The sequence below is a fragment of the Sinocyclocheilus rhinocerous genome, unplaced genomic scaffold (genome assembly GCF_001515625.1).
Source record: "Sinocyclocheilus rhinocerous isolate Xijiao unplaced genomic scaffold, SAMN03320098_v1.1 scaffold780, whole genome shotgun sequence".
NCBI lineage: Eukaryota > Metazoa > Chordata > Actinopteri > Cypriniformes > Cyprinidae > Sinocyclocheilus > Sinocyclocheilus rhinocerous.
In genome coordinates this window covers 1433555-1446803 of record NW_015654937.1, presented here as the reverse complement: position 1 = coordinate 1446803, position 13249 = coordinate 1433555, and the positions used below count along the sequence as shown (strand labels likewise).

At 36.6% G+C, this 13249-nt stretch overlaps 1 protein-coding gene and 1 pseudogene across 2 annotated transcripts in view; both read left to right on the top strand.

The window, feature by feature from the left end:
- LOC107717832 (equilibrative nucleoside transporter 3-like) overlaps positions 1-8694 on the top strand; it is a 13126-nt gene extending 4432 nt beyond the window's left edge. For both annotated transcript variants that reach the window (XM_016524710.1, XM_016524711.1), the window contains 4 exons: positions 3148-3230; positions 4290-4516; positions 4673-4835; positions 7950-8694. In XM_016524710.1, coding sequence (XP_016380196.1) covers positions 3148-3230; positions 4290-4516; positions 4673-4835; positions 7950-8574 — 1098 coding nt within the window. In that variant the 3' untranslated portion in view covers positions 8575-8694. The remainder of the gene's footprint in view (positions 1-3147; positions 3231-4289; positions 4517-4672; positions 4836-7949) is intronic.
- Positions 8695-10824: 2130 nt separating this feature from the next.
- The window catches only part of LOC107717856 (ATP-binding cassette sub-family G member 2-like), a 9442-nt pseudogene continuing 7017 nt past the window's right edge, over positions 10825-13249 (top strand).

The window sequence follows — 13249 nt, the reverse complement described above, 5'->3', positions numbered from 1 at the left end:
TATCCCTAATATATATATATATATATATGTATATAAAACAAAAAGTACCGATAAGAATACCGTTAAAGTACTGAATCGATAAGCAGTATCGATAAGAGTAGTAATACCGTTAAAACCTTAACGATACCCATCCCTACTCAAGCATGTGACGGAAATGTTACGCCCCTTACTTTCCTCCATAAAATGTGCTGCACACATCTGAATATTTGGGTTGAACTGTTCTGGAACAGTGTTGTAAATACAACTTAACCACTGATTTCTAGTCGTGTCCTCTTTTGGAAGACCAAACAAAGTAGTTTCGCTTTCATAACGAAACACACAGTGTCTCCACGACATGGCGGCGGCGGCAGCAACAATACTACAGCAAGAATCAAAGTTAAGCCTTCTTTCTTTGCGTGAACATTTGGGCGGCGTTATGCAAATCTTCCCACACAGTGATGTAGATATGTGGGGGCGTGTTTAAACGAGGCGTTTTAGGAGGGCGTGGACCAGTCTTAACTTTTATAAAGAATATCTCTTTGGGTTTGAGACTTTAATCTTTGCGACTTTACGGATATTCTGTATGTCCATATAACGCAAGGCAAAAAAAACAGGAAAAGGGCATGGCCAGAACTCTCAGTGTGACACATCACATACGATCATATTTCATTTCAGCTGTGCTTCTTCTCAGTTTTGTTATCAGTAATGTACAGTAGGGTGTTTTGTGTTACATTTTCTGTTATTTAGTTTACTGCATTACTTTAGTTACAAGTGTGTTACCCTGATGGTGTTTTTTGTCTTTGTGTGTGTGACCCTGTGCACCATGTTTTATGGACAGGCCACAGAGGAACTCTGATTTCTGTTTTACCACCTGCATTATTATGGTGGTTATCAGTACATTTTAAAGGGGTCATACGATGCGATTTCATGTTTCCCTTTGTCTTTGGAGTGTTAAAAGCTGTTCGTGCATTACTAGTTAGTTTAGTAATAGTTTTTACTTCCAAACGCTGTACATTTGACAGTATTTTACAATAGAATTGAATTAAAACCTTTTACAGATTTTCACTGTATATGGTAAGATAACTTACAGTAGGCCAATTGACAGGATTTTATTGTAGCGATTGTAAAGTGTTTTTTTTTCTGTAAAAATGACTAAAAAAAAATTACAGTTCAGCTTTGAAGATACACAGTCTTACACAGTATATCAGCCAAGTGCACAATGCTAAAGCGAGTCAGATGACACAGAAAGTGTTTGTCTCAGGCACGAGTGTCACTTACTTGTTACCAAGCTGAACAGTTATTGAAAGCAGTCACAACATGTTTCTGCACTTTCTGCTCACCCTAGCATTCTCAAGGTCTTGTGATATTTGACAGAACTGACGTTTCTTTCATATGCAGAAGCACAGGCTCTCTTTTGCTCCTTTAGTGTGTTCTAGAGTCACCGAAGCTAAAAGCTAGTAATATTGTAAATATTCATAATTCATAATTATCTGGCTGCACTTTCACGTTTGTTTCTAAATAGATTGAATCAGAAGGCTGAGGTGCATCCTGGGATACTGAAGTGTGTTGGATTTTATGTTGGTATTTCCCTCTTAGTTGCCAGGGTGGCAAAGACAGACCACATTATTTTAAACGGGAAGAAAAACCATCAGGTTTCATTAAATGGGTTCTATTACTGGCATCAATAACTTTTAAGTTAAGTTAAGGATTTTTAGTTAAGTTGTAGATTTAGTTAACCAGAAATCTGGTTATATTATTATTATTATTTTATAATAAGATTAAACTCATTAGAAGTTGTGAGTTCATGAGTTCTGATTTAATAATCCTTTTTCTGTTTGTCACTCTCACTTCTGCCCAAACTCAGGAAATGGTGAAAGTGAAAGCGTATCATTTACTTAATAAGAATCTTTTATAGATCATCAAGACCACATGAGCTCTGATCACCTTTTTGTTTTGAGCATGTGGCATATTTCTCAATGAGATCCATCACTTATGTAGCGAATCAGCTCATGGGGAAATATGAATAATTAGCCTGGTGTCGTTGCAGACATCCTGGCACCCAGTTTATTGGGTGAGGGGACTGTGACGATTTGTTAATCTAATGAATAACTGATTTGTTAAATCAAATGAAAAATTGTGTGTTTGATTGGTCCAGACGCTACACTTAGGATGATTCAAACATTTATTGCTTTGCTTTAAGGGTAAATTTTATGAAAGCATGTCCTTATGACATTACATTCATGATAATTAAAGGGATAGTTCACCCAAAAATGAAAAATCAGTCATGATTTCCTCACCCTCAAGTTGTTCCAAACCTGTGTGAGTTTCTCTCAACTTGTTTTACCAGCACACAGGAAATATTAGGGAAATGTAGACTTTAGATAAAACCTAAAGGAGATTGTTCATGTGTTTTTGGAACCCACCTTGGATTCAGCTGTAAAACTGGACAGTCTGAATCATTTTAGGGATTCTGTTCATTTAGATGACAGCATTTTGCACATATAATGAAACTCATTGGACACTACTGGCTTGTTTTTTTTTTTTTTTTTTTTTTTCAAAATATCTTTTGTGTTCAGCAGAAGAGATTCATGCAGGTTGGGAGCACCTTGGGACCAAGTAAGTGATGACAGAATTTTCGTTTTTGGATGGACTATCCCTTTAAGGGCATTTTCTTTCCAAATGACTTATTATTGAGATTTTCTGGTATAGTTTTCCCAAAAATGTATATTCTGTCATGATTTACTCACCCTTCTATCATTCCAAAACTGTATGACTTTGTTTCTACTGTGGACTATAAAAGAAGATACTTTGAGGAAAGTCTGAGTGTCTGAGTCCCTTTAATAGGGCTATTTAAAAAAATACATCAAGCACTGCTTATAGCATTTTAACTATGAAGCACTGATTTTTACTTACTGTTTTTTTTTCTGTCTAAAGAGTGATTTTTTTCAGTGGCCGACATCTAGAGGTGATTCGTATAATGTCAATACACATTTATAATAAAACACAATTAAAGACTTACATACAAGTGCTGAAATGAGCATTTATTTTATACAGGATTTCCTCAAAAATATTTGGAATGACTGGCATTATTGCTTACATCCCTGATTGTGATACATGTATTGATTATGAGTGACTTATGCTTCTTCTTTTTTTTGGTCTGGTGTGCAGGACTACTTTGAGAGTTACATCGCCATCGCTTCTGCTATTCCCTCAGTGCTGTGTCTCATCCTCAACTACCTCCTGGTCAACAGGTAAAACAAACCTGTAAATCTGCACACTTCACTTTCTGTATTGTCCATTGTTAAAAATAAAAGGGGTGTTTGCAGGAATGCCATAGAAGAACCATTTTGGGTTCCCCAAAGAACCTTTCAGTGACCAGAACATTTCAATAATCTGAAGAACTTTATTTTTTTCACTATAAAGAACCGTATGTGCAATGGAAGGTTCCATGGGTGTTAAAGGTTTTTCATGGAACCATTAATGCCAACAACGAACCTTTATTTTTGAGAGTGCAGGAGGGAGATTCTACACTGGTTGAAAGGTAGTATTAGTTTGTCTTCCTATAAAAGCCAAAAACGTTTTCTAACAGGCGCAAGAGTTTGCAACTCCTTGTGCAGCACAAAAAAAGCATCTCTGGCTGAGCCTAAATTGAATCAGTTCACACACACACACAGCGTCCTGTTCAAGTGTACTGTGGTACCTTTTTAACTGTTGCAAATTCCTGTGCTCTCAGAGAATAAAGGCTCACTGTGTTTATTTTCTAACGTTACATGTTCATCTCCAGACTTCTCTTTTTTGTGGCTTTGTTGTGAACATTGAAAATCATTGAAATTATTGTTGAAAATAAGATGTCTGTTTTGTGTGAAGACTAACTGAATTGGGGTGAGCGATTGGATCATACAAACAAGGATGTCAAAAATATTTTAATGCTGACCCTCTGCATTGATGTAAACCGGTAAACAAGGACTAAATTGGCTTCAGAACATTCCCTTACTTATTCAAGGAATAGTAGCAGCATGTCAACAAGCAAAAAGAAAGTTTTGTCCTTAAAGTCCCCTCGTTGCATTTTACGAAAATCCATATTGCGTCCATATTTGACCTCAAAGCATGTCATTTCCCACACTCTCCTTGCAAAGTTTGGGAACCATGGGTCGACTGAATCAAGTTTCCATGCTTTGAATGGTTTCAAACCGCTTGAATGTTTAATTTGGCAAGATTTAAAAACATGCAAATGTCAAATCTTCTAAAGTGACAATTCCATCAGCTGTCCTGATGTGGCGCTTTCACACTGGCCCCGGTATTTCTTTCAGGTTCTCCTCTCAGGTGCGGATACTGTTCTCTCTCCTGGTGATCTTGGTTGTGTTTGTGGTGACCACAGCGCTGGTGAAAGTGGACATGTCTGGCTGCAGGATGCAGTTTTTTGGGGGTACGCTGGCCAGTGTGGCGCTGGTCAGCGGGGCGTCCAACATCTTCTCTGGCAGTGTGTTCGGTATCAGTGGCCACTTTCCCATGAGAATATCTCAAGCAATCATATCAGGTACCACTACATTTTCCACTAAGTGTTCTTCCTCTTGAGTTGAATGAATGGAAATCAGTGCTATTCATCTCTAAATATACAAAAATAAAATTCCACATGCCAACAGCACAATGTATAATGGAGCCACAAGACTAAACTTGTGTCTTTTGTCTTCAGGTCAGGCCATGGGCGGCACTTTGAGTGCATTGGCATCAATAGTAGACCTGGCTGCCTCGAGTGACGTGACCGACAGTGCGCTGGTGTACTTCATCACAGCGGACGTCTTCACTCTTGTCTGTATCGTCATGTACCTGCTGCTGCCCAGACTGCCTTACTCAAGGTGATCGAGTTTCCTTAAACCCATTAAAGCTATGACATTTCTATCATTGGACGGTATAACCACTTAGCCCTTGATAGCCATTATGAATATTTCACTACACTAAACATTTGACCCTACAAATACAAAAGGAGCATTGTTTTCTTTCATTTATCTCGTGAGTATCTCCCATATAAAACCTCACCATATGATATTCACAGAGCTCTTTGTTGAAAGATGAGCAGAAAGAGGAACTGTGCTGCTGGTAGTGAATCCATGAGTTTCGTCAGCGGTCTGGGATCAAACCGCAGTTTCGTGACACAGCTGTGATGTAGAGATCAGCAGTTGCTGATGTGCCAACATACTGTTATTATAGACTTGGGTTAGGGATCTTTCAAAATCCTACATCCACTAAAATCAACCTGATGTCTGCTGATAATCAAATCTGTCAGTCACAAAAGGAGAAGTGTATCGTTTCCAATACAAAGGAGACTTTTTCAATGGCCAAAAATGAAATAAAAGAGCCGTGTATGTATAATTGAAGTCCATATGACTTTTGTATCATATTCCAAATCTTCTAAAAACATATGATAGAATTGTGTGACGAACAGCTGTCAAATCTCATTCAGATTTTCATTGTATGGAAAAGAGCATCTTGGAGATTCTGCGAAATATCTCCTTTGTTCCACAAAAGAACGAACGCTATAAATGTTTTAGAACAACATGAAGATGAGTAGATGATAGAATTTTTGGATGAAAATTATTGATGTAAGTGCAGTACTTACAGTTAACATTAAGTGGCACTAGAGTGCTGCTTTTACATGATGTGATTATATCTAGCATCACAAGCAATGATTTAAACTATAATGCTAGAGAAGCACTTATGTTTTGTCTATATTCATTTCAAGAACCTATTTGATTTGATCTAGTCAGAATAGAATAACATTCTGAATATATTCTTTTGATTTGTGGTTTGGGGTCAGTAAGTTTTATTTTTTTATTTTTTTAAAGAAATTAATACTTTTTATTTCGCATGACGTGTGCATTAAATTGATCAAAAGTGACAGTCAAGACATTTATGATATTACAAAAGATTTCTATCTCAAATAAATTGTTCCTTTGAACTTTCTATTCATCAAAGAATTCTGAAAAAAAAATGCATCGTGATAAAAATAAATAACATAAACAATACAACAGTTTTCAACATTGATAATAATCAGAAATGTTTCTTGAGCAGCAAACCATCATATTAGAATGATTTCTGAAGGATCGTGTGAAACTGAAAACTGGAGTAAAGATGCTGAAAATTCAGATTTGCCATCACAAAAATGAATCCAATTTTAAAGTACATTAAAATATAAAACAGTTATTTTGAATTATAATAATATTTCACAATATGACTGTATTTTTGATCAGATAAATACAGCAAAAACGACAACACATGAATGTTTGTGGTCCATTGCCATTACTGGAATAATTTGGGGGAAAAAATACAAAACAATAAGCTCTTTTCCACACACTTGGAAAACAAGCCTGGGCAGTGTTAACAGGTATGCATAGCATTCTTTGTTTCTCCTCACAGACATGTTTGCACACCTAAAGGATGTTTAGCTGTTTATGGCTTGATGTGATTTGATACAACTGTGATGCAAAGACGCTGTCCTGTCGTTGTAGAGGATCCCCCGAGGGATGTGAATGCCTGCTTTTGTTTTGGTCATGTACCCCTTGTCTTTGTATCTGGAGACTCTGCTGTGAGAGTAGGAGTGTCTCTCACTCGTCGAGTCAAAACGGAGTAACCACAAAATAGTAAAATATTTATCTTGCATGTGTGTACACATCCTAATCATTACGTTTGCAAAAAGAGTTTTAAACCTATTTTTACATGGATTTATTGTTTTTAAATACTGGTCTTTTTGAGGCATGAGACCATGAGGGTCTACAGGGGTCTTCTGTTTAATACAAGTTCCTGTTTTATGGTGTTCTTGTCACAACACAACAAAATAGCTGTTGGTTACACCACACTGACTTTTTAAACAAAACACAAATGAAAAGATAATACTTTTTTATATTTTTTATTTTTTTTTTTTTACAAATTTCAGCCTAAATGATAAATAAATTAAATTATATTAAAAATAAATGTAAACAAATGCATTAATAATCATCATCATCATCATCAGTAAAATCATTGATTTTGGTTGCTGGACACCACCTAAACAATGTTCATGTTATTTTATAGAAACGTATAATGTTTTATAGAAATAATAATAAAAATAATTATTATTTTTAAGATTTCAGCCTAATTCATTAATAGAAGAAGAAGAAGTTTTATTTATATAGTGCCTTTCAACCTTGAGGAACACCCTGTGAAACTGGAGCAGTGGTAGATTTATACCCTTGTATGGTGATATAATATTTTCTATCACTGATGTAGGAAATGAGCCAGGAAAGAGCTGAACCAGTGATACCGATATCAGAAAGGCGAGAGATGAGTATTTCATGGCAGACTGTGTCAAATGCAGAGCTTAGATCAAGAAGAATCAAGAGGTTTATTAACCCAGAATCCATGGACAGAAGAATGTCATTAACCACACGAAGAAGAGCAGTTTCAGTGCTATGTGATGAACGAAATCCTGACTGAAAAGGTTCAAAAAGGCCATTAGCATTTAAGTAAGATCTCAACTGTGAATAAATGTAAATAAATAAATAATCATCATCAGTGAAACCATTTCTTTCAGTTTCTTTCATTTTCAGATAGTTACACCTCCCTCACATTTTAGACTTTAAGCCCCATAACAACATTTTAATTCAGAAACAGAAAACTAGTTTTTACAATATTCATATTATTTTGTAAAAGTTTAATATTTTTTAGAAATTATAACAAAAAGATTTGACAAACTATGGTTGTTTGTTTGTCTGGTAAACAAACAAACAAATAAATAAATAGTGAAACCATTTATTTCAGCTTCCAGACAGGTACACCACCTAAACATTTTTGACTTTAAACCCCACAACAACATTTTTAATTAAGGAATTGGAAATATATTAATCGCAGTCAATGTCTGTATGTATTTTGTGACATCACTGATCATAATAGCAGTATCAACGGGACGTCTGTCTGTCTGTCTCTCCCTCTTTCAGATACTACATGGAAGTAGCAGCTGTACCCTGCAGTGAGTCTAACAGCCACAGCAGCCGCTCAGACTCGTCCTCTGGATCCGTGCCGCCCCTCAAACCCATCCTGAAGAAGACCTGGGTTCTGGGCAGCTGTGTCTTCTACGTTTTCTTCATCTCCATCATGATTTTCCCTGCTCTTTCCTCGGCGATCCAGTCCATGAATAAAGACTCTGGAAGCCCTTGGACTACCACATACTTTGTGCCTCTGACTAGTTTTCTACTGTACAACGTTGCAGACTTCTGCGGCCGCCAGGTCACGGCCTGGTTGCAGGTGCCGGGTCCCACCAGCCGCATGCTGCCATTGCTGGTGGTCTCCAGAAGCGCCTTGGTTCCTCTCTTCATGTTCTGCAACTATCAGCCCCGGTACCATCTTCACAGCGTGTTCTTTGCACATGACCTCTTCCCCGTGGTCTTCGTCTGTCTGCTGGGGATTTCCAACGGGTACCTGGGCACACTGCCCATGATCTACGGGCCCAAAGTGGTGCCGCGGGAGCTGGCTGAGCCTGCGGGGGTCGTCATGTCCTTCTTCCTCACACTGGGGCTTGCTGTGGGGTCAGCCTTCTCTGTGGCGCTCGTTCACTCTATCTGAGTCTAAATGACTGGCCTTTTAGACTTTTAAAGTGTTGCCACAAGACTGATCGTTTACACTACAGCACTCAAGAAGACTTTTGACAATTAAAAAAAATTATTTTCATATTTTTTGTTACAGTTTTTATGCATTTTAATGGTTCCAATGAAATGGATGTTTTTTTTTCTCTTGTTTTTAGTGCTTTTCTAATTGCTTTTACTGTCAAGTTTAAGTTGAATTTTATTATTTTTATTTTTCAGAAAATATGCAGTCATGTTTGGGGTCAATTTTGACCTTTATAGTAAAACAACTGTATCAACAAACAAAAGAAGCATCATTGCATGTTATTTTCCTGCAATAATACACAGGCACAACCTGGTTTTACAGTGCCTTAAGGGTTTTAGTCGTGTTTACAATGTGTTATTTATTGTGAAAGTGCATTTTAAAATTCAATGCAAAAAATATAGCATATCTAACTTTAAAAAAAAAAAACTAAAACTTAAAAATAGAAACCTGTCATCTGTACAATTTTTTTTCTTAATTTATTTATTTATTTCAGAAAATGAAATCTTGTTTAAATACTTTTATTAATTTTGTAGGAAAATTATTCAAAATAGCTGAAACAAGTAGTGATGCACCATGTACTTCTGGAATGCACATAGACACTTGCGCTTCCGCTAGCGACGTCACTTGCAGTCTTTTTTATTTTGTTCTATTTATTTATTATTTTTGTTTGAATCTCTCAACATTTTACAACAGTAGCCAGGTGGTGAAGACAAGACAAAATAAACTAAATTACGAAGTCACTTGCAATCGCCACTTGCACTCTCCGATACCTGCGACGTCACTTGCAATCGACACAAATGGTGCGTGTTGCCAATGAAGACAAGACTCTGTGGTGATTAAACGATTAAAACTAATTTAGTACTATAACATACAGGGTCCTGCAAGAAAAAGACAAGACCCGCAAATCCGTGGCCACAGAACAGCAGAATATGAACGCAATGCGCAAAGTCTCTCACTAAGCGTTTTCCTCCTGTAGAAAAACATAAACACTTAACATAGCTTAATGTATTAAGATGCTATTAAAATATCAAATCCAATATACAGTTTATTAATATAATGAATATGTATATAGTATTTTCCTCCCACACCGCAAAACGTGGCATAATGTGGCATAATGGACTAAGATGATAAAGACCAAACTCAATGCTATATACACACACACACACACGCTTTAATTATATTAAATGATTCATGTGTTCCGATATGTAAAATATAGCTTTGAACTATAAAATACATTGTATTACTGAATCATAAATACCTAGAAACTTAATAATTATGCTACACTCTACGAGACAGATATTTGACAAATATATTATTTTTACTTCACTGATAAAACACCTTGGCATTTTCAGATTAATGAGAAAAATATCAATGTAAGCATAATAATTCTTTCACCTATGCACATAGCGTCTCAACTGAAAAAACGCTGCGCCACAAAAAGCGCTCTAAAGCGCTCGCAGCTGGGCGTTTTCAGCTGGCTAAAAACGCTTTGGTGGACACAGGGCCTAAATGTAAATGTAATGATGATTCTCTAAAAAGAACCGACTCATCAGATTCATTTGTTCGGACAGTATTCGCGCTGTATGATGATTCTTTAAAAAGAACCGACTTCTCGTTGTTGTTCAGTAGCGGTGATGTGTATCTGAATAGTAATGTAGTAAACATACTAAACAATGAATCCTATTCTAAATAAAATCCGCTTCTCGGTTTCCAACCCCACAATCTTAACAAAAGCCAGGTTCATAGTACACCAGGAAGTGACATCATTTCTGTAGGATAACAACAGCACAAGCATCAGTAAGTATTACCAATGGATTTAATATATGTTCTGTGCTGTTAGTTGGTTTCTCTAAATTTAAAACATTACATCACTCTGATAAAAATTACAGAAATCTTCCAAAAGGTGGTTGAAAATAGTAAAACACTTAACGTTACTCATGCTAATGCTCGCTGAACAGTGGCTCTTTATTTCCATCAAGCTAGGTATCCTGACCGTTTTCTTGTCATTATTGTGTAAAAAATAAAATAAGATATTAATGAAGACGAAGTGACAAGCATATTTTGGTTGGCCCTTTGGTGAGCTTTTTATATAAATACAACATAGATAAGCATATCATTTTTAAGGAACGACCAAATTAGAAAAAAAAGATGTTGTAATTATACGTTTGCTGTGCATCTGACAAACAAAACAAAAATGCATCAACATTATCATTTACTGTGTTGTAGTAAGTGTGGTAAATCATTTACTGCTTTGAACACTTTCTCCCTTCAGTAATCATTTACTGTAGATAATTATTTGACATTTGAAAAGCACTGTATTACTGTACACTTTCAATGCAATGGGGAGAATGACTCCGTGTTACTAGAATCATATTTCTCGTTTTAAAGCTTCATAGCTTTTATGGGTGCAAATAACACTAATTTAGTTCGGGTTGTTAGTTTAAATCCGTGTGCATCTCCAGCAGACGGAGGAAGGCATCATGCTGGATGAGCTGGCTGTGAAGGAGCAGCCGTCCACAGACACAGAGGAGTCAGTGCCATGTTTCCAGACCCCAGGCCCCACGCTCACCTTCCATCATCTCCGCTACCGCATCAAAGAACGATCAGGGATGTTTAGCAGGGAGTGGGTTGAAAAGGACATCCTCAAAGATGTCAGGTAAAGGTTTGCCATGTTCTACCAATCAACATTTTGAACACTCGTACTCATTCTTTAAGCATAAACCTGTAGGTCATGAGAAACATAACTTCAGTCAAACTTTTTACTGGTAGTGTAGCTTTAGATTGTTTTACAGCTATTGCTTAAATAGCTCTGCACCACCCAAGAAAATAGCCCCCAAGTCATGATATCAGTCAGCTTAGATCTGACATGAACTGGCCTGCCCATCTGTATTTGCAGGGTGCAGTAAAACGGACAATAGTCACAGGGCTTTAATCAGTGATACACAGTTCACTGGTTGCGCAAAGAGCTGCTCACAATCCAAAGAACTTGTCTAGTTGAAAGCAGTCCAAAAAGTGATGTTTTCCATCATCTGTTGCAGTGGGATCATGAACCCTGGAATGAATGCTATTATGGGCCCGACTGGAAGTGGGAAAACATCGTAAGCGCATGATCATGTATTAATGTTACACTGAAAATATCGAAATCTCATTGTATTCGATAAAATATCAAAGCAACTGAAATTCTTTTTAGAGAACGACATCACAAGCACACGTTTCGAGCTCTTTAATTTGACAGAATCACTTTATCTTTCAGTGATCTCTTAATTGGATAGTTTAAGCAAAAATGAAATTCTGTCATTGTTTACTCACCCTCTTGTCGTTTCAAGACTGTTTGACTACAGTGGAAGTCAATGGGGCCCAAAGTTGTTTGGTGCCTAGCGTTCTTCAAAATGTCTCCTTTTGTATTCCGCAAAAGAAAGTCATTCAACATAAGGGGGAATAAATCATGGCAGAATTTTTGTTTTTGGGTGCACTATCCCTTTTTACAGTTTTTTTCTTTTATTTTGAAAACCTACCTTATTTGCATTTACAATACATAGCATTAATTACAGTGTGTCTGTCTTCAGGCTTCTGGATGTCGTTGCAGGACGGAAAGATCCTAAGTGCCTAAAATCAGGCCAGGTTCTAGTTGACAACACCATTGTGACCTCTGACCTCAGACTCTGCTCTGCCTATGTAGTCCAGGTGGGGAGACAATACTCTCTGTGGCCTTCTAAAAGACATATTACAAAAAACTGATATATGGACTGCTGTTCAAAGATTCGGTTAGATTTTTAAAAAAAAAAGTTTTTGAAAGAACTCTCTTATGCTCATCAAGGCTGCATTTATTCGATCAAAATTACAGGTAAAACAATAATATTGTGAAATATTATTACAATTTTAAAAAACTGAATCTATGTTAAAATGTAATTTATTTCTGTGATGTTAAAGCTGAATTTTCAGCATCATTACTCCAGTCTTCAGTGTCACATGATCTTCAGAAATCATTCCAATGTGCTGATTTGCTGCTCAAGAAACATTTCTTATTATTATCAATGTTGAGAACAGTTGTGCTGCTTCATATTTTTGTAGATACTGTGATGAATGGAAAGTTCAACATTTATTTGAATATCAACAGCATTTATTTGTAACATTATGAATGTCTTTACTGTCACTTTTGATAAATTTAATACATCCTTGCTGAATACAATTAATATTTCTTTAAACAAAAACAATCTTACTGACCCCAAACTTTTGAACGGTAGTATGTATTGTTTTACTTACATAGTAGCGATTGTATGAGAATTGCTAGATAATTGGAAATTAATATGATGAAATCATGCATCGTTTCCTTTCTTTTGTCTTTCAGAATGACATTCTGATGGGAACTCTGACTGTAAGAGAGAACTTAGCATTCTCTGCCAATCTTCGCTTGTCACGCAAAGAGTATTCCTCAGCTGACAAGAAGATGAGGGTTGACTCCGTCATTCAGGAGCTCGGCCTGAAAGATTGCGCAGATACTAAGGTAATACACTTCAACCTTGTAAAGAGGAATGTTGTAAATTATTTGTTGTATCGGTGTGTGTGTGTGTGTGTGTTTGTGTGTGTGTGTGCGTGTGCGCGCGCGTGTGTGTTTGTTTGTGTGTGCGTG